A 27,352-nucleotide genomic window follows, 5' to 3' on the forward strand; every position below is an offset into this window, starting at 1 on the left:
GCCTCCAGCATTTACATGAAGACCTGTGTACTTTGAACCTAGAGATTAGGCTTGAGTGCTCCCTATAAATCTTGCATGGAGGGGCGTCTGGGTGTCTCAGTGGGTTAAAGCCTCTGCCTTCCGCTCAGGGCATGATCCCAGGGTCCTGGGATCAAGCTCCGAATTGGGCTCTCTGCTCAGCGGGGAGCCTGCTTCCCCCTCTCTCTGTGCCTGCTGCTCTGCCTACTTGTGATCTCTGTCTGTCGAGTAAATAAATAAAATCTTAAAAAAAAATCTTACATGGAAAGGAAATTCTTAAGTCTAATTTCTGTAATTTTATCTTGCGGAGGGAGGCCCCAAGCCTGGCCATTATACTCATGAGACAAGTGAGAGCTCTTTATAAAGAAACTTTTTCTTTTTTTTTTTTTAAAGATTTTATTCATCTGACAGACAGAGATCACAAGCAGGCAGGGAGGCAGGCAGAGAGAGAGGAGGAAGCAGGCCCCCTTGCCAAGCAGAGAGCCCCACGTGGGGCTCGATCCCAGGACCCTGAGATCATGACCTGAGCAGAAGGCAGAGGCTTTAACCCACTGAGCCACCCAGGCGCCCTGAAACATTTTCTTTTAAATATAGCCAATTTAAAGGTTTCATCGCCTGGCCATTGATGAGTAGGATCTATTAATAGCAACTCAAACCAATAAGCCTTAATGGCTTAACCAAAGATGTATGCAGGATGCATCCAAAGAAGGCAAAGGTGATGTGTCCCTGTGATCCAGAAGTTTAGTCCCAAAATTAGTCCGAGAAAACAAAGACCTGGGGCACCTGGGTGGCTCAGTCAGTTATGTGTCAGACTCCTGATTTTGGCTCAGGTCATGAGCTCAGGGTTGTGAGACTGAGCCCTGCTTTGGGCTCTGCACTCCATATGGAATCTGCTTGTTCCTCTCCCTCTGCTCCTTCCTTCTCTCTCTCTCTCTCTCTTTCTAAAATAAATAAATAAATTCTTTAAAACAAAAAAAAAAGGCAAAGAGTATCGTTGCACAGGCAGTAAAAATGGTGTGGTTAAAATGGTGTCTCCCGTCTCCTGCAAAATTGTGAGATGCCTCCAGTCATATACCCACTAATCTGTGGCACCGGGTAGATAATACTAGAATGGGACTTTCCAGCACTAACAGGCAAGAAGGATTGGGGTGACAAAGGTTCCTATGGGCTGGAACCCCTCATGTCAGACACCCCGGAGAGCTGACACAGCTGGATAGAGAGAGTGAGTGTGTGTGTGTGTCCGAGTTTGATCTGTTTAATTGGCCACCCAGGTGTACCTTGGTGAGTGCGCCCTTTGGATTGTGAAGACCAAAGAGAATGTTCTTGATAAACAAGCCAAGTTCTTAGGACACAGAACAAGATGAAAGGAAAAATATTCACATGTTAACAGTCTTGGCTAAGCCTTGGGTCTCTTAGAGACACACTAATACCTAAGAAGGATGTATCATGGGGTTGGGGACTGGGTTGTTTTACAGTGTACTTTGGTGCATGGTTTTCTTGATGTTGGCAGGTGACCTAGTGTCCGTCTAATCCATTCTGTGACCAACTTATCCTATCACGGGAGTCTTCCTAAGGTTGTGAATGCTTTAATAGCTTTTAAGTGCTCAGCCCGTGCCCACCAGTTTTGTGGCTTTGACTTCCAAAGTGTCCCTTGGTAACAGGCTTTACTTCATGTGTGCATGAAATGATACAGATAAAAGAAAACAAAGACCATCTCTGGGAGGAAATGGATCGATAACCAGAGTATTCTATCAAATTTAACCAGAGTCACTAGGCCCAAAGACAAATATTGTCCACAAATATTTTCTCCGGCTAATCTAAATTTCGAAAGAGAGAAAAAGGACTCTCACCTTTCTCACTCCATCGGACTCTGCGGATAGAGATTCTGGGGGGCTGACATGGTAAGAAATCTCACCTTCCACTGGCTAAATGTCAGATGTCCCAAGGTTCTCTCAGCTCTGGTGGTGTTGGGGCAAAAGATGTCCAGTGAGTTAAAGTATCCTTCAGACTATGCCAAGTGTTAGGGAGTAAGAATTTCTTCTACTGTTCAAGGTCCTTCTCGTCAGACTAAGAATCAAATTGACATGAGACAGATTAACAAGAGAACATCCTATTTAATAGCATGTGTAAGGGGAGTCCCCACAGACATGGAAATTCCAAAGACGATGAGGCAACATGAGGCTTATTTGAACTAAAGAGAGGGGTTGGAGGCCTGAGGACACAAAGGGGAGAAACACCATTAGCAGGAAGGTGAAAGGACATGTTTGGAAAACAGAGGTTGTCCTTCTATGCAGATGAATTCCCTAGGTAAAGAGGAATCTCTGTTAATAACTCCCTTCTTGATAAAGCAGGCTGTTGAGGGGGAGGTAAGGAACGTTTCCTGAATCTACTGGGTTTGGATTGCTTTTAACTCAAAATAATGTTCATGCCAAAGTGGGCCATATTGGCGTGGCCTGCCCTTGGCTCCTAAGGAACAAAGGAAGTTTTCTGACCTAAACCTGCTTGCCTGGTTGGAGAGACTGTAGGTGTGATTTAAGGGTAGAGAGCCTTGGTATCAACTTGTTTGGTTTTCTCTATCAATAAAACAAGCATTAAGTGCCTTCTTTGTGCCTGGTACCAGGTTCAGCCTAGAGGTTGTAGAAGAAGTTTAGGACACTGGCCCTAACACTGAGGCCTTGACACAGGCCCCGTGAGCAGATAAAGCAAATGCACACCGAAGGAGCAATGGTTGGGTGTGAAAAGGGCAAGAGTGAAAATGTTGTGAACTCAAAAGAAGGAAAGGTCAGAGCAGTGGGAGACAATGTCAAAACCAAAGTTTGGGAAGATGAACTGAGAGGAATGAGAGAACAGGAAAAGAAACCAAGGAGTATGGTAAGAAGTCCAAGGTGTAGAGGCTTCTGGTCATGGGCAAGGTGAGGAAGAGATAAACCTGAAAGATCCTTAAAGGAGGAGTAATGTGGTGATCAGTAGGGTAAGAGGAATAAAGATAAAATGGGACTGGAAACTTCCCAGGGATGCTCTTTATCTTATACATTCCGTGTACAAGCAGTGATTGAAAGCCAGCTCAGTTGTACGTTGCAGAGCAGTGCAAGGGAGTGGGACAGAAAATTACATGTATAAGTGCAGGGAGAACACGTAATTTTCCTTCCACCCTTCTGAGTTCTTGGCTGAGACCACCCATAATAAAGGACAGATTAATAAGAGAAAAACAAATACAAGTTTAGTATCCTGTACACCTCCTGTGTACAGGAGAAACCTAGGAAAACTGAGAAGCTCCCCAAGATGGCCCAAGCCATCACCTTAAATACCATCTCCAGCTAAAGACAAAAGATGTTGCAGGGTGGGGTTGGGGGCAGTTGTGGGAGGTTACCAAGCAAAGCACAGTAAACAAGGGCATGGTTCTTATGTAGACTTAAGTCCAGCCTTCTCCACTGAGAGCTTCTGGTGATTTAGAGTCATCCTCTTCCTAGTACAGAGAGGGAGACACCTGCACACAAGGAGATTTCCCTTATAAATGTAAATTTCCCAGACAAAAGAGACACACGCGATGGTATATCATACTGCCCTTCACCACCCCCAAGATGTGCCTCTTTGGCATAAGGATTATTTTGAGTGGATTATTTTGAGAAACTGCAGACACGGGAGAAGCCGTGAAAGCAGAGTAGACGTTATCCTTCTGCCAGGGAAATTTACATTAAAAAGGGGGGCTGTACCAGGAAAAGAACTATTACCAGAGACAGCTTTTTCATTAGGGAGCCTGACCTGCTTGGGAAGGCAAACTTGGCTCTCCATACATTTCCTCTTCTTACCTTCCTGTGAATTGCCTTCCTGCACTTGAAGCCTCAGAGCCCCGTCCCATTCCTTAGCTCCGGTGGTATTTTTAAGCGTCAATCACCTGGCTGCCTTTTGAGTCTCATATCTTTGTGGGTCTCTGGTCAGGAAGTAGGTAATTAAAAAAAGTTTTTTTCTCCTATTAATCTGGCTTTTTATTACTGTCAGGGTGTGTGTGTGTGTGTGTGTGTGTCCCAGCTAAGGACCTAGAAGCGTAGGGAGAAAAGTATTTGTCCTTCCCTACAGTGGCATATTCTACTACCCTTCATATGAATATCATAATAACTATACCAGTGTAATAGATCTTTTGAAAGAAAAAGATCAGAGTGCTATGATTAAAAATACTAAGAAGAGGAGATCATATTGTAAGAGAGTAGCCAGAGAACATTTTACTGAATTTACTGAGAAGGTGACAATTAAGCCCAAGACCTATAGATAAGAGGGAAGCTGATTGAGGGGAAATTGATTTTGAATGAGAAGGAGCAGGAATTCAGGGGCTAAGGCAGGAAGGTGCTTTCTCTGTTTCAGGAGTTGGAAGAGGGACCCTCCTGAGGCTGGAGACATGGGGTGGTACAAACACAAAATAAATCAAAGCCAGGACTAGTTCTATAAATAAGAACTAAAACCAAGCACATTATCATTATGGAATCTAAAGAGATTTTGTTGCTTGTCACCAATATATTAGTGACTCCTTTACAATGACAGTGTACGTCTGCTCGCTGAAACCATGGTTGATAAAATCACTTTCTGTTTATTTCATTTTCTCCTGAAAATGAAGGCACTGTTAGTCAGAACACTTAATCCTCTTCCTATTTTGTGGGAAAGTGTGAGCAACTACCAAGATATTTCAATCTGTATTTTCTTAACAAGGGGGAAGAGGATGGGAGGAGAGAGCAAAAATATGAATTATCCTTAAAAGAACAAACCCTTGACAAAAGTTGTCTTCAATAAGGGCACAGTAACCAAGGGCCACTGGTGGGGGGATGGTTTGGGCTAAAGGAGGAAGTGGTGGAGAAAGAAAAGCTTCCAGAAGCTGAACTTGTGAACCAAAGGGCATACATTGATAGGAGCATTAAGGTCACAAAAGAGCAACCAAGGAATAGGCCTGGTTGTCTTAGGCTAGTGTTTGTTGTGGGTAAGGGTAGATTCTGGGCATTTCCTGAATGGAGTGTGGGGGACGAGTCAAGGTGAAAGGAGGGATCGTCTTGGGCATCTGCTTGTTAGTTTCCTTTTTGCCTAGTCTTTACGGGAGACCTTCCTGAGTTGGTTTTGAAGGGTGTGAATCCTCAAACCCTCAGCCACAGTCTGAGTATCTTAGAGGGGAAGGTGTTGCAAGGTCTCCTTGTGCCAGGCATCTTGAAAACGGAATCAGATTGAACGGAGCGATTACCAGCAAGGAGATTGAGTCAGTAATCGAAAGGATCCTAACAAATGAAAGTCCAGGAGCAGATGGTTTCACAGGCAAAGTCTATCAAACATTTATTTATTTATTTTTAGAGATTTTGTTTATTTATTTGAGAGAGAGAGAGCTTGCGTGAGCCGGGGGAGGGGCAGAGAGAGAGAAAGAGGGACAAGCAGACTCCTCACTGAGCACAGAGCCAGACGTGGGGCTCTATCCCAGGACCCTGAGATCATGACCTGAGCTGAAGGCTGGCACTTAACCGACTGAGCCATCCAGGCACCCCTCTACCAAGCATTTAAAGAGTTAATACCTAGTCTTCTCAACTATTCCAAAAAAGAGAAGAACTTGCAAATTCATTCTGTGAAGCCAGTAACACCCTGATAGGAAAACCAGATAAAGACACCACAAAAAATGGAACTAGAGGCCAATATCTCTGATGAACATAGATGCAAAAATCCTCAACAAAATAAAAGCAAACAGAATCCAACAATACATTAAAAAGATCATTCATCTTGATGAAGTGGGATTTATTCCTAGGATGCAAGGGTGCTTCAGTATTCAGATACCAATCGAGGTGATACATCATGTCAATAAGAGAAAGGATAAAGACCATATGATCCTTTTGCCACATGCAGAAAAATGAAATTGGACTATTTCCTTACACCACACATGAAAATAGACTCAAAATGGATGAAGGACCTCAATGTGAGAAAGGAATCTATCAAAATCCTTGAGAAGAATGCAGGCAGCAACCTCTCTGACCTCAACCGCAGCAACTTCTTCCTAGGAACATTGCCAAAGGCAACAGAAGCAAGTGCAAAAATGAACTATTGGGATTTCATCAAGATCAAACGCTTTTGCACAGCAAAGGAAACAGTTAACAAAACCAAAAGACAACTGACAGAATGGGAGAAGATATTTGCAAACGACATATCAGATAAAGGGCTAGTATCCAAAATCTATAAAGAGCTTATCAAACTCAATACCCAAAGAACAAATAATCCAGTCAAGAAATGGGCAGAGGACATGAACAGACATTTCTGCAAAGAAGACATCCAGATGGCCAACAGACACATGAAAAAATGCTCCACATCACTCGGCATCAGGGAAATACAAATCAAAACCACAATGAGATACCACCTCACACCAGTCAGAATGGCTAAAATTAACAAGTCAAGAAATGACAGATGCTGGCGAGGATGCGGGGAGAGGGGAACCCTCCTACACTGCTGGTGGGAATGCAAGCTGGTGCAACCACTCTGGAAAACAGTGTGGAGGTTCCTCAAAAAACTGAAAATAGAGCTACCCTACGACCCAGCGATTGCACTACTGGGTATATATCCTAAAGATACAAACGTGGTGCTCCGAAGGGGCACGTGCACCCGAATGTTTATAGCAGCAATGTCCACAATAGCCAAACTGTGGAAAGAGCCTAGATGTCCATCAACAGATGAATGGATAAAGAAGATGTGGTATATATACACAATGGAATACTATGCAGCCATCAAAAGACATGAAATCTTGCCATTTGCGACGACGTGGATGGAACTAGAGGGTATCATGCTTAGCGAAATAAGTCAATCGGAGAAAGACCACTATCATATGATCTCTTTGATATGAGGAAGTGGAGATACAAGGTGGGGAGGGGGGTTGGGGGGAGGTAGGAAAAGAAAAAATGAAAAGATGGGATTGGGAGGGAGACAAACCATAAAAGGCTCAATCTCAAGAAACAGACTGAGGGTTGCTGGGGGGAGGGGGGACGGGAGAGGGTGGTGGGGAAATGGACATTGGGGAGAGTATGTGCTATGATGAGTGCTGTGAAATGTGTAAACCTGGCGATTCACAGACCTGTACCCCTGGGGATAAAAATACATTATATGTTTATTAAAATAAAAAAATTAAAAAAAAAAGACCATATGATCCTTTCAATAGGTATAGAAAAAGCATTTGACAAAGTACAATATCCATTCATGATAAGAGCCCTCAACAAAGTATGGCTACAGGGAACATCCCTCAAACATAATTAAGGCCACATATGAAAAACCCACAGCAAACATTGTACTCAATGGGAAAAAACTGAGAGCTTATCCCCTAAGGTCAGGAACAAGGCATGGATATCCACTCTCACTTTTATTCAACATAGATCTGGAAGTCCAGGTCACAACAATCAGACAACAAAATGAAATAAAAGGCATCCAAACCAGTAAGTACGAAGTAAAACTTTCACAGGGCACCTGCGTGGCTCATTCGACTAGTTAAGCGTCTACCTTCAGTTCGGGTCATGATCCCAGGGTCCTGAGATCAACCATGTCTTGGGCTCTCTGCTCAGTGGGGAATCTGCTTCTCCCTCCTCCTCTGCCTGCTGCTCTGACTGTGTGCGCGTGCACTCTCTCTCTCTCTCTCGCTGTCAAATAAATAAATAAATAAAATCTTAAGAAAAAAAAGAAGTAAAATTTTCACTATTTGGAAATGACATGATACTACATATAGAAAACTGGAAAGATTCCACCAAAAAACTACTGGAACTGATACAAAATCAGTGTGTAGAAATCTGTTTCACTTCTGTACACTAATAATGAAGCAGCAGAGATAGAAATTAAGAAAACAGTCCCATTTACAATTGCACCAAAAGTAAGGTGCCTAGGAATAAATGTAACCAAAGAGGTGAAAGACCTGTACCCTGAAAGCTACAAAACACTGATGAAAAAAATGGAAGAGGACACAAACAAATGGGAAAACATCCCATGCTCATGGATTGGGAGAACAAATATTGTTAAAATGTCTATACTACTCAAAGTTCTATATGGATTTAGTATAATTCCTATCAAAATACCAACAGCATTGGGGCACCTGGGTGGCTCAGTGGGTTAGGCCTCTGCCTTCAGCTCAGGTCATGATCTCAGGGTCCTGGGATGGAGCCCTGCATCAGGCTGTCTGCTCAGTGAGGAGCCTGCTTCCCCCTCTCTCTCTGCCTGCCTCTCTGCCTACTTGTGATCTCTGTCTGTCGAATAAATAAATAAAATCTTTAAAAAAAAAAAAAAGGAGGGGCACCTGGGTGGCTCAGTGGGTTAAGCCTCTGCCTTCGGCTCAGGACATGATCTCAGGGTCCTGGGATCGAGCCCCGCATCGGGCTCTCTGCTCAAGCAGAGAGCCCGCTTCCCCTTCTCTCTCTGCTTGTGATCTCTGTCTGTCAAAAAAACAAAACAGAACAAAAAAACCAACAGCATTTTTCAAAGAATTAGAACAGAAAATCCTAAAATTTAAATGGAATCACCAAAGACTCCAAATAGCCAAAGGAATTTTGAAAACGAATAAAACTGGAGGCATCACAATTCCAGATTTCAAGTTATATTACAAAGCTGTGGTAATCAACACAGTATGGTACTGGCGCAAAAATAGACACATAGATAGGGGCGCCTGGGTGGCTCAGTGGATTAAAGCCTCTGCCTTTGGCTCAGGTCATGATCTCAGGGTCCTGGGATCGAGTCCCGCATCAGGCTCTCTGCTCGGCAGGGAGCCTGCTTCCTCCTCTCTCTCTGCCTGCCTCTCTGCCTACTTGTGATCTCTCTCTGTCAAATAAATAAATAAAATCTTAAAAAAAAAAAAGACACATAGATCAATGGACAGAATAGAAAACCTAGAAATAAACCCACAATTATATGATCAATTAATCTTCAACAAAGCTGGAAAGAATATGCAATGGGGAAAATAAAGCTCTTCAACAAATGGTGTTGGGGAAACTGGTCAGCTACATGCAGAAGAATGAAACTGGACCACTTTCTCACACCACACCCCAAAATAAACTCAAAATGGATTAAAATCCTTGCACCTAAGTGCAAGATCTGAAACCATAAAAATCCTAGAAGAGAGCATAGGCAGTAATGTCTCTAACATCGGCCATAACAATGTTTTTCTAGACATATCTCCTGAGGCAAGGGAAATAAAAGCAAAAATAAAGTATTGGGACTACATCAAAATAAGAAGCTTCTGCACAGCAAAGGAGACAGACGATCAACAGAAGTAAAAGGCAGCCTACAGAATGGTAGAAGATACTTGCAAATGACCTATCTGTTAAAGGGTTAGTATCCAAAATATACAAGGAACATATACAACTCAATATGAAGAAAACCAAATAATCCAATTAAAAAATGGGCAGAAGACATGAACAGACATTTCCCCAAAGAAGACGCATGCATAGTCAACAGACACATGAAAAGATTCTCAGCATCACTTAGTGTCAGGGAAATGCAAATCAAAACCACAAGGAGATATCACCTCACACCTGTCAGAATGGGTAAAATCAATAAGACAAGGAACAGCAAGTGTTAGCGAGTATGTGGAGAAAAAAAGAACCCTCTTGTGCTGTTGGTGGGAATGCATATTGGAGAAGCCATTGTGGAAACTGATATAGAGATTCCTCAAAGCATTAAGGAACCTACCCTACATCCAGTAATTGCACTACTGTGTATTTACCCCCAAAATACAAAAGTACTAGTTCAAAGGGATACATGAACCCCTATGTTTATTGCAGCATTATTTGTGGTAACCAAATTATGGAAGTAGCCTAAGTGTCCATCACTAGATGAAAGGATAAAGAAGTGGTATGTGTATACAATGGAATGTTATTCAGTGTAAAAATGAATGAAATCTTGCCATTTGCAGTGACATGGATGGAGCTAGAGAGTATAATGCTGAGTGAAATTAGTCAAGAAAGACAAATACCATATGATTTCACTCATGTGGAATTTAAGAAACAAACAAAGGAGAAAGAGAGAGAGAGAGATAAACCGAGAAACAGACTCTTAACTCTGAAGAACAAACCAGTGGTTGCCAGAGGAGATGTGGGTGGGGTGTGGGGGAAACAGGTGATGGGATTTGGGGTACACTTGTTGTGACGAGCAGAAGATAATATATGGAATTGTTGAATCACTGTATTGTACACTGGAAACTAATATTGCACTGTTATGTTAACTGTGTTAAAATTAAAAATTAGAACTAAAAATAGTACAAGTGAATCAGGGCTGTTCTGGGGCTTTCTAGAAGTTTAAAAAATATAACACAAATAAGTAAATACCGCTTTTTATCCCCACAATAGTGAATGGATAATCAATACTAAAATTAAAGGACATATATTGAATAAGGCACTACAAGGTAACAAAAGGGGGAGGAAGATATGGCTCCTGTCTGCAAGGAATGTGTATTGTAATCTGACTGTGACTGTATTGTACCCATTCATATGGATTTTTCACTCAGGATTTATGAAACAGAAAGTTGTCATTCTTCTCTATAGCAAGTTCTTGATCTTCACCAGTTCTTTTACACTAAGGGAAAATACCAAAAACATTGGGTTCAGACCTCTCTAGAGATGAGAGTAGTGCATTATATGAGAAAAGAAAAAGAGAATACTCTTTTGTGTTTGCCTGTAGCTTTTAATTCTAGACCAAGATTTCACAAGTTTGGTATTATTGGTATTTGCAGTCAGCCAGTCCTTTCTTGTGGGTGCCTGTCCTGTGAATTGTGGGATGTTTAGCTGCATCCCTGGCTTCTACCCCCTGGGTGTCAGTAGCACCCAATTCCAGTTGTGACAACCAAAAAAAATGTCTCCGGATGTTCTTTTTTTTTTTTTTTTTTAAAGATTTTATTTGTTTATTTGACAGACAGAGATCACAAGTAGGCAGAGAAGCAGGCAGAGAGAGGAGGAAGTAGGCTCCCCACCGAGCAGAGAGCCTGATGCAGGGCTCCATCCCAGGACCCCGGGATCATGACCTGAACCGAAGGCAGAGGCTTAACCCACTGAGCCACCCAGGTGCCCCTCTCCGGATGTTCCTAAAGGTCCCCTGGGAGCAGAATTGCTCCCTCCGTTGAGAATCACAGTTGTGGCAACTTCCTGAAGAGCTTTGTCTATTCTGCCTGGGCACTATTCCCAGAAATGACAAGGCTAAGATCTTGAATTTCCAATGGATTTGGGGTAGCTACCTCAAGGAGATCCCATCTCTGTAGGAGTAAACCATTGGTAAGTTTCTGGTTTTTTAATTTTTTTTATGAAAAGTGGAGGCTCAGGGCTCCTGGTGGCTCAGTTAAGCGTCTACCTTCAGCCCAGGTAATGATCTCGGGGTCCTGAGATCGAGTCCCACATCCATCGGGCTCCCTGCTCTGCCAGGAGCCTGCCTGTCCCTCTCCCTCTGCCCCTCACACCCACTTGTGTTCTCTCTCTCTCAATTAAATAAATACAATCTTTTTAAAAAAGAAGGACAGTGGAATGTCAGGGACCCCACCAGACACATGGGAGATCGACTGAGTCACAGCTGCCTCATCACTTACAAATCCTTAGACTCTTCGTGGTGGGGTGAGGCCCAGAGGGTCATTGATAACGATTTATCTCAATTCATAAATCTTTCCCTTTCCCAGTTGCTCTGGTTCTACCCATCTTGGGTGCTTCTAAGGGGCAGAGGATGGAGCACCCCGAGTCGTGCATGTCGTTCCGTCCATCTTGCATGATGTCTCAGCAGCTCTCTGTGTTACAGGAAGTCCACCAAGATTTCTCAGAGACTTACCAGGAACACCCGGTGCTTGATTCATCGTGGAAAATCAGTGTCAGTGGTGGGTGGCGTCTGTGTGGGACAGATTGTGCACGCACACCTAAATCTGTAATGGAGTGGGAGCGCTCCTTGTCAGTTGCAAACTCAACAGGAAGAAATCGATTTTGCACGTGGATACTCCTTCCTTTGCACCTTTACATGGGGAGGGAGCACTTCCCTTCTGCCGCAGCCAGAGCCTGGCCAGTGAGACACAGTTACAACCTGGGCAGTGAGAAGCCACTATAGTTCCAGCTCCCAGGTTACTCTGTGGACTTTGTGTTTCTAGAAGCCTTCTTGGCTTCCTCCTTTCCTCTGTAAAAGACCATTCCTCTCCTTTGTTCTCTGCAGTTGTCTATGGGTTTGCTATAGCTTGCTTGTCCCAGACTGTAAGTCTCTGCTTTTCCCCTTCCCCGCCAAAGCCCCATTTTTTTACTGGTGAAGTGACTGGCAGTGTTACTCGTAAGGTTTGCCTATCTCAAACTAAGAAGAAGTGACTCCTTTTCCTCTCCAGAATCATCGGTACCTTCCTTCATTTTTCCAAAACCCTAGAGTGTTCCCCTCACCTCAGTTGGAAGCCTGTAATATTGCATTGTATAAATAATCCAGAAATCTTCAAAACTGCAAGCTAAATTACAGACTCATGCCACACACACCTTATTTCTACTAGACAAGCAATTAAAAACTTGTTTTTATAAAAACTTTTATGAAAAGTTTTTTCATAAAAACGTATGTTTTGATGAGGTTTGGAATATAGGTGAGGTTGGTGGGGTTAGGTCTGGAGCTGACAACCAAGAAAGAGTTCTTGAACGTCTTTGGTGCAAAAGGGTGGTTTTATTGAAAGCACAATGACTGGACCCGTGGACAGGAAGAGCTGCTGCCCCAGGGTTGCAAGGGGTGGCTGGTTATATACTTGGGAGTTGGGGGAGGTAAGGGAAAGGGAGGTTTTCAAAAGAACTTTCATATGCTAAAGGCTCCCAGGAAACTGGAAGCCTTGCCATTGTCCAGTTCAGGTTGTTTTTCCCTGTAGCAAGGCATTAACATCAAGACAGTTGGGAGCTTCCTGGAAGAATGGCCCACATGTCCCACCCAGGAGTGGGGGGGTGGGGGTTGCAGGGTGTCCCCTGTGCTTTGTCCTTAGCTAGCCTTCTGTTCCCTCATCACTCCGGTGAACACTTGCTTTCCAAAACTTCTCCCTCCCCTCTCCCTCTGGCCTTTGTTGGAAAGAGTTTCATTTGAAAGTTTCATTTGAAAGTCTCATTAATTTGTATTCGTCTGTGAACCCGGTCTGGTGGGAGGGGCTCAGAAAATGATCAATAAGGAAGAGCAACGCATTGGAGAACAGCCTCCTTCCGCATGGTGCTGGTCTGCTGGCGTCTTCCTGTCCTCAGGAGACGGGCGGCGCTTGGTTTAGGTGAGAGGAGAGGATGGACTGAGCGGCTCCCGGCTGGCAGAGCAGCGGGCTGGCGGCTCCCTGCCAGGCGCTCTCCGAGCGGCCTCTCGCCCCTGCTTCTGTCTGGCCCCTGAGTGGCTCGTCCCTGAGACTTGGATTGCGTCCCCTCGGCACACCGCAGCCCTGAACTAGCCCGGTGTGTGATCCCAGAGAGCGCACGTCCGGACGATGGCGCCCTGTGCTTTCTCCTAGTGCACCCGCTCTGGGAGACCGTGGACCTGGTCCCGGGGGGCGAGCGCCAGTCGCCCATCAACATCCGCTGGAGGGACAGCGTCTACGATCCTGGCTTAAAACCGCTCACCATCTCTTACGACCCGACCACCTGCCTCCACGTCTGGAATAACGGGTACTCTTTCCTGGTGGAATTTGAAGATTCTACAGATAAGTCAGGTGAGAGCCCGACCTGTGGTCTTGTCCGGAGTTAAAGGGACAGCCTGCTGTCAGCACAGGCCACACCACGCTGCCTCCTCTTTGAGCAGTGGCATGGGGACTCACTGCACTGAGCTTTTTGAACATGTGGGAAAAAATCCCGTCTAGTTTTTCTGAATATTTTCTTCTCTAGTATAGGTAGTATTTATTAATAAGTGTGTGTATCTCTCTGTATAGAAAGGAGATAGGTTTTGAAATAAAAGCTTTGCCTGAAGTTTATTTTGTGTGCTTTGAACATGTACTAATTTTCTCTGCTTGGTGACTTCACAAGACTCTTCTACATTAAATAGTATTACAGTTTAGATTTAACTGAGCAGACTGCAATACCTTTGAAATGGGACAAAAAGAATATTCATGTGTGTATGAGGCTATAGTCTTAACCAGTTCTACCTAGAAAAATGGGAAGTCATGTTAATTTTGTTGATTAAACAATGTTACCTAGTTTAACGGAAACACAATTTAATAGAGATTTTCAGATCCAAATGTTATATTGCTTTTGAATCTTCTCTGGTTTTCAGTCTACCCGGATATAAACTAATCTGAATGATTTCAAAGTTTACCTGAAACCTTTAGTGTCTGTTGAACACAGAATGTCATTAATTCTATGTAGGTTTCTTTTCTCTGTTTCTTCTTTTTTCCAACCAAATTTGATGGTATCAAGTAATCTTAGTCTGAAATAATTAATAGTCGAAATCGTGTATCTTTAAAGAGTGGCTACCAACCAGGGGCAGTTTTGCTCCCTCTCTCTCCCCAGGGGCTTGGGACACTTGGCCACAAGTGTAGGCATTTTCAGTTGTCACACTTGCTGAGTGGGGGAAGGGTGGTGCAACTGACATATTGTGGGTCAAGAGGAGAAAAACTGGTGAGGAAAAACTACAGTACACGGGACAGCAATCGGAAAGACTTATCCAGCCTCAAATATCAGTACAGCCAAGACTGAGAAACCCTTTAGGCAATTAGTTTTCTCCGATGAATATGAGGAGATGAGCCCGTGAAAGTGTGATTGAATGAAGTAAAAAGTATGGCCTAAAGCATAAATAGAAGTGTTCCCTTCTGTATCTACCCTGGCTCTAGGTTTCTCAACCGTATCTTGGTTCTCTTTGCATTCTCCTAGTGATGCTCTGATACTTAAACAGGGCCCTCTGGCCCAGCTGCAAACCGACTGCTCCTTCCCTGGGAATTCTCTCTCTCTAGTTCTCTTCCCTTTGACCTGCTTCTCTGCCGTGATCCAGGAAGTGCTCAGGTCTGTCTTTAAGAGCTTAGGTATCTCTGTGTTCCCCATTTTCTTCTTTCTCCCCAGGTTATGACATGGCCCCCAACCTTGACCATCTTACTTCTGTTTCGCAAACCAAGAAGAAAGTAATTACTCCTTTTCAGCCCAGATTCTTTAGTATCTTTCCTTATTTTTTCCAAAACCCTGTAGTGTGCCCCCATCTCAACTGGAAGCCTGTAATATTACATTGTATATAAGGATTCCAGAAATCTTCAAAATAGCAACCTACATTCCTATGTTCCAGATGACTGTCTTGTACGATGATGAGCTTTACTCGTCTCTGTCGAGTTCTACCATTACTCCTGCCAACTAGCCTAGTGGGGAGACCCAGTCTGTAAATAACACCTCTCTTTCGTGCTCTCTGGATGCGTAGCGATCCTCTCAAGTCTCAATCCTGTCTAGGTCCCTGGCAACCTTCTTTCTTTTCTTCTAAAGATCCTGAATGTTGGTTAGCCTTCTAATGCCCTTGCCGGTCCAGAGACTGTGTATTTCCAATCTATGATTTCTTCACTGAGTTGGAAATTTTGGGAAGTTGTTCAGTCGGTTTCTTAACCAAGTGAGTTAATCTCCAGATCGTTCCAGGCAGATAGCCTTCTGTTTTATTTTTTTAGTCGTTTTTTTCTTCCTTTTGAATAATACATTCAAGAATTCTTATCCACCTGTTTGCTTGGGCGTCTCAGATGGAAAACAAATGAGCTGCATTTTCCTCATAATAGCTCATTAGAGACCTCCCAAGACAATTAAATCATTCCTTGACGCTACCCTGCCTAGGTGTGTCAGAGTGTCACACTGTTTTTACAAAACACTAGAAAAACTGTAGAGAGGTTGCTAATTTTCCATTTGTTTTGTTAGGAGAGACCAAAATAGGTAACCTCTTTTTATTATGCTTTAATAATCATTTTCTTTAAGATACCATTAATCTTCAATAAGTACCTAACTTTCTGTCTTTCTTTTTCCACATTTCAGTGGCTGCCTCCTATCTCCTGCTTATTCTCCATTGCTATTTCTCCATGCTGTTGCAAAATAATTCATAGCATTCAAAGAGGAAGAAAGAGTGAAGGAACACAAAACACAAAGAAAAAGTAAAAGAGAGCAAAGGCTTTATAGAAATGAAGACAGGAAAGAACCAATTCTAATTCTAGAAAGGAAAGGAGCTAATCAATATCAGTGTCTATAAATTTAAAAAAAACTAGGCACCGCTGCTGCAGTGTGCTTTACGAAGAATTCAGGATAAGGTGTGCAAGGAAAGGGTTTGGGGAAGGTACGTGACAAAAAGAAAACATATCAAACTTTATGGGATCCAGCAAAAGCAGTGTTTAGAGGGAAAATAGACGTGAAAATGCCCATACTGGAGAAGAAGAAATTGCTCAAATCAATAACCTAGCTTTCCACCTTAAGGAGCTAGAAGGAGAAGAGCAAAGTAAACAAAGCAAACACAAAAAAGGGCATAATAAAGGACAGAGCAGAAATCAATGAAGTCAAAAGTTGGTTCTCCAGAAAGATCAACAAAGCTGATAAACTCTTAGATAGGTGCACCAAGAAAACAAATAAGAGAAGATTCAAATTGCTAAAATCAGGAATGAAAGAGGGACATCACCACCGACCCTACAGAAATTAGGAGGATTATAAGAGAAGGTATGTGAGCATCTCATACCTCCGGCCTTTGCTGGGTATTGTTTTATTGTTTGTCTCCCCTGAATAGAACACAGTCAGTGATTTTAAGGAGGGTGTGTGAAGGATATAAAATATTGTGGGGAAGGTCACTAAATCGTGCTTGGGCCCGTGAATGATCTCTAATTTCACCTCCTCTGAAAGTACTCTCATCGGCCATGTCACCAGGCCTCAATGAGAGGAAGAGATGAGTCTATTGTTCTCCTCGGGTGCTTCCTGCCCCATCTTACATCCCTTTACACTTTTTTGGGGCATCACCAGTAAACCCAAGAAGAATTTCTTGCTTCCACAGACATTTGAACTTCTCCTTCCAAATTTTGGTGCTGCATTTCCTTTTTCAGAGAAAACAATGTAATGATGTTTAGCACATTCACAAGGTGGTGAAACTATTAGGACAGTCCAATTTTAGAACATTTCCATCACCCCCAGTTCTGTGGCCATTTCCTAGCATTGAGTTTGATTTGTATGGGTCCCGTGTATTGCCTTTCCCTTCATCACCCCTTCCTCTGCTAGCTCCTTCACCTCCATGTTAAAAGCAAAGGAGGGGAGTAAACATTGCACAGCTTGCTCACCATAGGCCCAACACTAGGCTGGGTGTTTTATATTTGTTACCTAATTTTTTTATAAGTTCAATTGTTTCTCACCTTAGAAAACTGAAACAACAAAATGTCAGCAACCTCAAATAAATAAGTACATTTTTGTTGGCTGTGTCTTGTGACTACTCTGCTTCCTAATTTCCTATCTTCTCTCTCCCTCCTCTGCCTGTTTCTTGCTGACTGTACTTGCTCCTCTCATCCACACTTCTGCGGCTCCCCACCCCACCCTTTTCCTCGCTCTTGCTGAGGATACCAGTGGTGTTTCAATCAACAAACCCAACCGACACTTTGTAGTCTATTTCTTTAGTTCCTGGTTTCATTGAGGATCTTCTAAGTGCCAGGCACTGTGCCACGTGCTCAGAAGAGAAAAAGGAAGAAGGGATGGTCACTGCCTTTAAGAAGTTTACAGCGTGTGGGGGGACAGAGCCTTGAAGAGATGCTAACGCAGAGCGCTAAGTGCCGTGAGGGAAGTGTTCACATGGGCTCCGGTGGGAGAAGGCTTCCGGGCAGGGGTGACACCTGGGCAGTTCACGAGGAGGTGGAGGTTCGAGGCGGAGCAATGCTTGTATTAGCATGTAGAGTGCAAGAAGGAAGAAAACAAGCACATCCTGAGGTGGGCAGGAGCCGAGACACAGAAAGTTCTGTGGACTGTTCCCAGAGATGGGGACTCAGGGTGCAACTTACCTGGGTCTCGCGCTCGACGTGATTGAGGTGTCAGCTGTGTTGGCGTTTCATCTCAAGATTCTTCTGGCAGAGGATCCTCTTCCAAATTCACTCAAGTGGCTGTTGGCAGGATTCAGTTTCTCTCAGGGTCTCAGTTCTTTGCTGGCTGTTGGCCAGAGGCCACTCCCTTTTCCTTACCAAGTGGGTGTCTCACAGCATGGCAGCTGGCTCCGTCAGAGTGAACAAGTAAAGAGTCGGAGAGGGCAAGCGAGATGGCAACCCGCACCTTTTTGTAACCTAATCTCAAAAGTGACATCCTTATCACTTTTGCCCTTAGAAGCAAGTCACAAGGTCTAGCTCATACTCAGGGGAGGAGATCACACAAGGGTGTGAATACCAGGAGATAGGGGTCATTGGGAGTCATCTCAGAAACTGCCAGGCCACATGGCTAATGACACAAAGCCCATAAATGCAAACTGAGGTCCTTTTCCTGTAAAGTACATGCTCTTAGCCACATCATACAGGAGAGTATCTCCCTCTCACTTCTCCCTGTGTACAGGTTATAAAGGTATAGTACTCAGCACATGTAGAGACTTTTTTTTTAAAAAGATTTTATTTATTTATTAGAGAGAGAGAGCAGGCGCGTGCACACATGTGCACAAGTTGGGGGAGAGGCAGAGGGAGAGGGAAAAGCAGGCTTCCTGCTGAACAGGGAGCTGACGCTGAGCAGCCCCCGAGATGGGGCTCGATCCCAGCACCCCGGGATCATGACCTGAGCCAAAGGCAGACATTTAACCAACTGAGCCACCCAGGCACCCCCATATGTAGAGACTTAATGATTTTTCTAGCTAGAAGTGCCTGAGTCAGATGCCTGGGAATCTAACTTCCCTCCCAGAGATCACAAACGTAGAGGTACCTGCAGTGCCACAGAGGTGAAGAGCGTGAGCCAGGCTGGGAGAGTCTGGAAGAATCGGCAGCAGTGGCAACTGTGAAGAACTGGCAGGACCGTCTAAAGTCAGTGGCTCTTACTCCCACCCAACCTGTTGTTGCCTGAAGGGAGCATGTGCCCAGCATGGGCAGGGCATCTCTTTGTCTAATGGCAAATGTGGATTTTTATATGAAATTGTATAGCTTTCAACATTGGCAATGAACTTTAAAATGTATTTCATATTGTGTGGGGAAATCAAAACACACCTGAAGACCAGTTCTGCCCCCTTCCCCCTGCAGCCACCCGTTGCTAACATCTCCTCTCTGCCTTGCTCATTATCTTGGGAGGAGACACACAGTCAGTGTCCAGGGTATGTGGCCAGTGTTTTTCTGCGGATAGGGGAGAAGTCCTTCCCCTCTCACCTTGCTCACTTCACTTGGCACGAGAACTTCAGTTTCATTGAACAGAGTAGATTGGATATCTGCCAAAATCGAGCTCACGGTATGGAGCTGGCATAGAAAAGCAAGTTTTTGGAAGATGATTTTACTTTTATTTCAGTATGCTCTGGTACCATCCTCCTAGTCATTTAGTGAATCAGGTGGTATTATTCTCTGCACCTCCCCTGTCCCTCAAAGAAAAGTTCTCATTGGTGTCTTTGCTCACCTCTTTCAAAAACTTTTTTTAAAGAAGAAATTATGTGAAATATTTTCAAAAGGCAGTAAGATACATAGCCAACCACTGCATGACATATCCAATGTGTTTGGTCCTTGGGGTTGCTGTAGTCGTACATAAAATTCGACTAGTGATGCAAGAAATGCTAAAGAGCGCTGAGTTAGATGAGATGGGTGGGTTTTGTGCTGTTGTATTGGTTTAACCAAGGACAGACATCACCAGGGTTGGATTAAATGGAGGAAAAGAGGAACTAATTAATATGTGTTAGCAAATTCAAGGTAAAAAAATACCAGCACGACCCAAAGTCTGAGGAAGGGAGATTTTAAAATCTTGTTTTATCTGAATATTTTTCTTCCAAAATTGAAAAACAAGGGGCACCTGGCTGGCTCAGTCAACAGAACATGTGACTCTTGATCTCAGGGTTGTGAGTTCAAGCCCCACGATGAGTGTAGTTTACTTAAGAAAAAAAGTATCAGTGCATAAAAAAAGAAAGAGAGCATCTTTTGTCCCCACATTTCCATTTTATGAAACTGGATTGGATAAATATGCTAAGAGAAATTTGCATTTTATTGCACATTTAAAAAGCAGTCATGGTAACTCAGGGTCAAGATCATATTCTAAGAAGAGGAGGGCTCCCATATCTTCTAGGCAGAGGCAAAGCAGTTCGAGAAGAAGATCACATGCTAGGTCAAGGAGTAGGCAGTGATCCAAAAGTCCAAGACAGAGAAGATTTCATTCCAGAGAGAGAGGTAGAAGGCCAAGGAGCACATCAAAAACCAGGGCCAAAAAGAAGATAAAGAAAAGGAACGTTCCAAGATACCACCAAAAAGTTAAATAGCACAGACAGACATTCCAGAAGCGCAAGCAGAGAAGGACAAGGACAAAGTAGGAGTGGCACAAGATCTCCTAAAAAGAGAAAATTGTTTCGTTCACCATCCCCTGGAAGACATAAAAAGCAGAAGAAAGACAAAAGCAAAGAAAAAAGCAGAGATGAAAGAGAATAATCAACAAGCAAGAAGAAAAGGAAAGATAGGGAAATGGGTCATCGGGAAAGACAATCAGAGAGTGGCAAAGATGCGAAAGCTACACAGGATTACGATGAAGAGGAACAAGGGGAGGACAGCGAGAAAGAGAAACAAGAGGAGAAACCAAGAGAACCAAGTTCCCCTAAAACAAAAGACTGTTGTGTGGGAAAGGGAACTGGTGACTCACTAAGAGAATCAGCGTGAATGGAGGTGAGCATCGTGAAGAAGGCATGGAGGTGAGTGGCCGCACGGGGCCTCCATGGGGAGCCTCCCGCATACACACAGCAGCGCGGTGCCTTTGTGTGACTGCTTGATGCTCTATTGGTTCTTCTCAAACCCACGTGGATACAGCTCCGGGTTACAGATGGTTCCATAGCTCCTGATATTGACGTTAGTTATTTACGGCCCAAAGCTTGTGGAAAGCCATACAGGAGTGACCAGTTCTTGGCATGGTGAGATCTGATTGGGTAACCAAGCAGCTGGACTCTTCTGCTGCCGCCTCCTAACAAACGGGAAAAGTGGCTTGCGTCCACAGCCCGCATGGACTGTTTGTGTTGTGTGCTCTCCTTTATTAAGTACGTGCGCTTATAGTATTTCTAGAATTTGATTCATTGCAATAAAAGAGCCATATAGGGAATGCACTGACTGCATGTTAATTGTGGCAGGAATATCCTAATTGTCATTAAAATCCTCCAACGTGATGGATCTACTTGGGGTCTTGTTTGCTGACATGACAAATTAGCCTTCTTACAGTTACATCTGAAAATGAACATTTTTTTAAAAAGATTTTATTTATTTATTTGACAGACAGAGATCACAAGTAGGCAGAGAGGCAGGCAGAGAGAGAGGAAGAGAAGCAGGTCTCCTGCTGAGCAGAGAGCCCAATGTGGGGCTCGAGCCCAGGACCCTGGGATCATGACCTGAGCCGGAAGCAGAGGCTTTAACCCACTGAGCCACCCAGGCGCCCCTGAAAATGAACATTTGAAATCGATAGTCCTTTAAGCCTTGTGCCTAAATTTTTGTGGCTTTTGTTTAACTTTGAAAGATTATCTGTGCACTCACTCTTTCTGATAGCTGACAGGGCTTTAATTACAGAAACAAGATCTCAAATGAAACTCTCATTGGGGGTGAGTAAGTAGCACATTTTGAAGTAGAGTCGTATACTTTTTCATTTAGGTGTTTGGGAATTTTTTTCCTGAAATCATTTATCCCACTTCTACACCAGAGAAAGCTATCTGCCTCTCCTGAGTCCATCTGTGAAAGAAAGTGATCTCTTGTCCTGATTTTCAGTTTTCCACTCTTTTATTAATTTGTTTTCATCTCAGTGTTGGACAAAGGGGGTAGTACATTTTTTTTTTTTTTTTTTTTTTTTTTTTAAAGATTTTACTTATTTATTTGTCAGAGAAAGAGAGGGAGAGAGAGAGAGCGAGCACAGGCAGAGGCAGAGGGAGAAGCAGGCTCCCCACCAAGCAAGGAGCCCGATGTGGGACTCGATCCCAGGACGCTGGGATCATGACCTAAGCCGAAGGCAGCTGCTTAACCAACCGAGCCACCCAGGTGTCCCGGGGGTAGTACATTTTAAATGGACCGTCACATCTTTTAAAATATGACAGATCTACTTCATAATGTACTTTTTATTTGACCTCAAGTATTAAACCAAAACATTTGTGTTACTTTTACCGCAACAGTAGTCTAATGCACATAGTAATCCCTTGTGAAATGCAACATAGTTAGGCAACTAAAAACTTCTCACAGGAGTTTCAGGCTTCACGTTTGTGCAGTGAAAACTAAGGTAGGCTACAGTCTGTCCCATGTTGGTGTACAGTTTCTAAAATTGTTTTACAAGACTTTGATAATAAAACCCTGAAACTTATTTCATGTTCCTGTTTAAAAAAAAAAAAAAGTGGGCACAGTAAATATAGAATATAAAAATAAGTCAAGAATTGGCCTTTAACAGTTGTAGGTAGCTTGGAGTGTTGTTAAATCGCAGTGTCTTTCAGAGCACAGGTCACGCCCTTATACCTGAATTGACTGCGTGGGAGTCAAGTTTCTAGGTACTTGTGTCTAATTTTTGAGTGGGCTCCACTTACGACAGTTCATGTAAAAGGTCCACCCAAAGCTCTGGCCTTTCCCCCCGCGTTCTTCCATGGTGTGAAAAACTGTCCCCTGAATTGTCGGATGTGCCATTTCAGTGATCGAGGGAGGACCCCTGGAGCACAACTACCGCTTAAAGCAGTTCCATTTTCACTGGGGGGCTATCGATGCCTGGGGCTCCGAGCACACCGTGGACAGCAAATGTTACCCAGCAGAGGTATGTTGAGCAGCTTGGGAGCAGTGACAACTGTGAGGGGGGGACAGTGCTGTATTTCTAAGACAGCCTCAGGAACAATTGGTGGGGAGGGGGGGTTCCTATAAATGCTAACGCGCTCTCTTAAGCATATGTGATTACTCCCAGTTTATACGTGTAAACATGATCTCATCTCAAATAGTAGAGCAGAAACGAACCTTAAGATCCTAAAGGAGAATCCTTCCGGAATTCGAAGCTAGGCTCAAATTATAGCCTGAAGTTATAACCCCGGCCACAGTACAGGGCCTCCAGGTTGAATTGACCCAAGTGAGAATTGGTGGGAGCCCCGATGAAGGCTGTGGTGATAGGAATAGAAGAAAAGAGCGAGATTTAACAGGCATTTCTGAAATAAAGGCAACAGGACTTGGAGGCAGGGTCTACTTCAGGAGAGGAGAGGAACAAGCGAAATGTGACCTTGAGGACCTACTTGGGAGGCTGGGTGAAGATGCATCTGTGAACGGTGGACAAGAAATAATTTGTAGGGAAGTCTAGGGAAGGCATAAGGAAGTAGAATTTCTTAGAGATTTTCCCCTAATTTACCTTTAGATGTTACCTTAAAAAGAAACACATTTTAAGTCGTTATCCCTCAAAGAAATTGACTTCAACTCTTGTCTAATTCCCATGGAGAGAATCTATTTCTCTCAATATAAAAATCTCTCCTTAGGATGCAAATGGATTTTGGATATGATGGTTTCATGCAAATCAGTATGGGAATGGACATTCATTGCTCCCTCACTGAAATGTACTCACCTTGTTGTATTTCTTTTCTTTTTCTCCAAATAAATCCCTCTATTCACAGGTAATATTAGGGCACCTGGGTGGCTCAGTCAGTTGAGTGGCTGACTCTTGATTTTTGCCCAGGTCATGGTCTTAGGGTCCTGGGATCGAGCCCTGCATCAGGTTCTACTCTCGGCGTGGAGTCTGCTTGAAAGTCTCTCCCCCCCTCAGCCCCTCCCCCAAAATAAATAAATATTTTTTTAAAAGTAGTATTTTTAAAGAACAATTTATTTATTTTGAGAGAGAACAAGAGCATAAGCAGGCAGAAGGCAGAGGCAGAAGGAGAAGCAGGCTCCCCGCTGAACAGGGAGCCCAACACAGGGCTCCATCCCAGGACCCTGGGACCATGACCTGAGCCGAAGGCAGATGCTTAACCAACTGAGCCACCCAGGCGCCCCTAAAAAAAGTAATAGTAATTGCTGCTCCTGCATGCGGTTCTTCTATTCATTTCTATCTCGTTTTGCACCAGACTGCTGTATGCTTTTCTCAGCGGCTTTACTTTGGGTGAGGAAACATGTTAAAATACTGTGTTGAGTAAGGCTGTTTGTTTTGGAGCAATCCTGTGCGGTTATGTGGCAAACCAGCTTTTAACGGTGTTTCAGCTGCACTTGGTGCATTGGAATGCAGTCAGATTTGAAAACTTTGAGGATGCAGCACTGGAAGAACATGGTTTGGCTGTGATCGGAGTATTTTTAAAGGTAAGAAAGTCCAACCAACTTTAAATGACGTGTTTTATCCTAAGAGGAGAAGATACAACATTGTAATATTAACATCCAAGTGTATTGGGATTAAAAAGAAACAATGGTTGGCTTGTGGAATCACTATGTTGTACACCTGAAACTAATGTATCATTGGACACTTCAACTTAAGAAAACAAGAAAGAAAAAAAATGAACGGCAGCTAAATAGAAGATTGCTCTGAATATATTTCAAATGGTGTAAAAATGCAGCCCAGTGGAGTAGTCCCAAGCCACATTGGCAAATGAGCTCTTGAAATGTGGCTACTTGGTGGAACAATTTTTAATTGTAATTAATTCAAATTGCAACACAAGGACTGATACTTCAAGGGAGCAGGAGCCGGTTTCCCCCGCAGGCACTAGGACCCTGTCAGCAAACAGCCTGCTCACTTGTTCTGTGTCTAATTGAATTCAGTGGCGTTTATAGTGATCTAAACTACCAGTTTAAGTGTAGTTTAAGTCGTGTGATTGGTTTGTTTTTATGTAATCACCAGATGGCTCATTTTCATTCACATCGTGTCACCATGGCAAAAGTCAGATATCCATTGTTTTTAATATTTTCTCATTGCTGCTTCTTTAGCTAGGCAAACATCACAAAGAGCTACAGAAATTGGTGGATACTTTGCCATCGATCAAGCATAAGGTAATACTATCTTTCCCAAGTCACTTGAAATGCCTGTTTCGTGTAATCTGAGAGTGGAGACACTCACATGGCACTTTGCGACTTGCCCCGGAAGAGCACTTGCCACTTAACATGTGTGTGTTGAGAGCGCCCCCGGCCCTGGGACACCTTGCAGGGGCCGGAAGGGATTCTGTGGGTGCGTCCTCACCGCTTTGGTTTTGCTGCCCTGCCCTAGCCCTCAGGGACTCGGGAACCCAGTGCTGTCCCCTCCTCTGCTCCTTCTGAGTCCCTGTGGAAACAGCCAGAGCAGCCCTGCCGACTCGACCTCCGGTCCCGCGGGCGGGAAGCAGAGCAGAGTTGGACGGAAACGTGGCGTGGCCGGCTGTACAGAACAATTACCCACATCCTTCAGAATGGACACCTTTGTCCAGGCCCCAGACTAACTATCCTTTGGGACTTAGAGTCCCGAAGGGGCCGTTCCCTGGAGATCCACATCTCTCTCTCTCTCTCTACCCCCTCCTCCCCACCTCAGTGTCTCTCCCCACTGCCTCCTTCCCTCTCCCTCCCTGTCCATCTCCCTCTTTGCCCTTCCCTCTCTCTGTCTCCCCCTTTTTGGCCAGGAACTTGGCTCCCCCAAATTTGCATTGCGTTTTAGAAAGGAGAATTCTGTTGCTTTTTCTTGAAAAAGGGAAGTCTCCTTGTTCACGCACCAGCTACTGTACTGCCTGATGCCTCCCAAAGAGTTGAGAGGAGAGCACCTGCAGTAAAGTCACTGGAACGGAGGGAGGCAGTGCTTCGTGCCTCGTTCCCGTTCCCCCGTCCCGGGGAGGATGGGCAGAACTACCTAGTTAATTACGGGAACAAGGCAGGGGTGTGAGTCGGTCCTAAAGGGCCCACAGATCCTCCAGACCGCTGCTAGTCCCTAGACTCCCCGAGACTCATCCCCCCGTCCTCTGATTCCTGAGTGATTTTCACCACGAAATGATGACTTGGTGACCTCTTCTCTTGGCCAGGACACCCTTGTGGAATTTGGGTCATTTGATCCTTCCTGCCTGATGCCTGCCTGCCCAGATTACTGGACCTACTCGGGATCCCTGACTACCCCCCCACTCTCTGAGTCCGTCACCTGGATCATTAAGAAGCAGCCCGTAGAGGTTGATCATGATCAGGTATGTTCTTTCCACATTTCTTTCTGAGGAAATGCTAGCCTGCCCCTTTAAAGCAAGGCTGGGCTCCAACTTAGGTATCAGTTGTTAAGATCTTATAATGCTTTATATTTTTATTAAAATGTGCTAACATCTTGTCTTAAAATTTGGATATAAATTAGGGAATGCTTCAAATCAACTAGAGAGAAGAGTTAAAATTTAGGAAGCGTAAGCTTTTTACTTTCATATTTGACAATGACATATTATGTCTCATGCATTGTGTGTTTTATATATAACAATAAATCTCTATATACACGAGACCCTTTTAAAAGGAAGAATGAAGGCTGGAAATGGATGTACCCAAAACCCTTTAAAATCCTTAAGGAAATTTTGGTCTGGAACCTCAGGATTAAGACAGAATCCAACAATGTCTGTCCAGAAATTCTAAGTCAGTTATTTTGAACTTATTTTCTCTTTAAAAAGTAAGTTTAAGTGATGACTACTATGTCAATGTACAAAATCCTGTTTAATTCACAATTTAACTAAACTACAATAATACTTGTAAATGCTTGCTTTATGGGCTTTTTATTAATTACAGAGCATTTTTACAAGAGCAAAAGCTTCTAAAGTCTTTATTATATGAAGCCAGGATAACAGATACCAGCGTCCATCAAATATTGGACCAAAAAATAAGGATAAGCTGAAGATTGAAGAATATATTTTATGTTTTTTAAGATTTATCTATTTATTTTAGAGAGGGAGAGAGAGGAAATAAATCACGAGCAGGAGGGGCAGAGGGAGAGGGAGAGAGAATCCTTTTTTTTTTTTTTTTTAAAGATTTTATTTATTTATTTGACAGACAGAGATCACAAGCAGGCAGAGAGGCAGGAAGGGAAGCAGTCTCCCCTCTGAGCAGAGAGCCCAATGTGGGGCTTAATCCCAGGACCCTGGGATCATGACCTGAGCTGAAGGCAGAGGCTTTAACCCACTGAGCCATCCAGGTGCCCTAGGGGAGATAGAATCTTAAGTAAGCTCCATTCCCAGCGTAGAGCCTGACATGGGGCTAGATCTCATGACCCTGAGCTGAAACCAGGAGTCTGTGCTTAACCGACTGCGCCACCCAGCCCCTCGGAAGAATATATTTTAAAGAAAGGAAAAATAATGTATGAGAAACAAGCTAGTAGTACAT

General features: G+C 43.7%; 1 protein-coding gene and 1 pseudogene across 2 annotated transcripts in view; both read left to right on the forward strand.

Moving 5' to 3' along the window:
• CA5B (carbonic anhydrase 5B) overlaps nt 1-27,352 on the forward strand; it is a 58,495-nt gene that overhangs the window by 24,429 nt on the left and 6,714 nt on the right. The window contains exons 3-7 of the mRNA XM_080795669.1: nt 13,472-13,669; nt 22,729-22,847; nt 24,263-24,358; nt 24,977-25,039; nt 26,032-26,187. Of these exons, the coding sequence (XP_080651795.1) occupies nt 13,472-13,669; nt 22,729-22,847; nt 24,263-24,358; nt 24,977-25,039; nt 26,032-26,187 (632 nt within the window). The remainder of the gene's footprint in view (nt 1-13,471; nt 13,670-22,728; nt 22,848-24,262; nt 24,359-24,976; nt 25,040-26,031; nt 26,188-27,352) is intronic.
• LOC308336965 lies at nt 17,909-20,850 on the forward strand (annotated as a pseudogene). The gene is made up of 2 exons: nt 17,909-18,033; nt 20,160-20,850. The product of its transcript is annotated as an uncharacterized misc_RNA (transcript).

The sequence above is a fragment of the Martes martes genome (genome assembly GCF_963455335.1).
Source record: "Martes martes genome assembly, chromosome: X".
Taxonomy (NCBI): Eukaryota; Metazoa; Chordata; class Mammalia; order Carnivora; family Mustelidae; genus Martes; species Martes martes.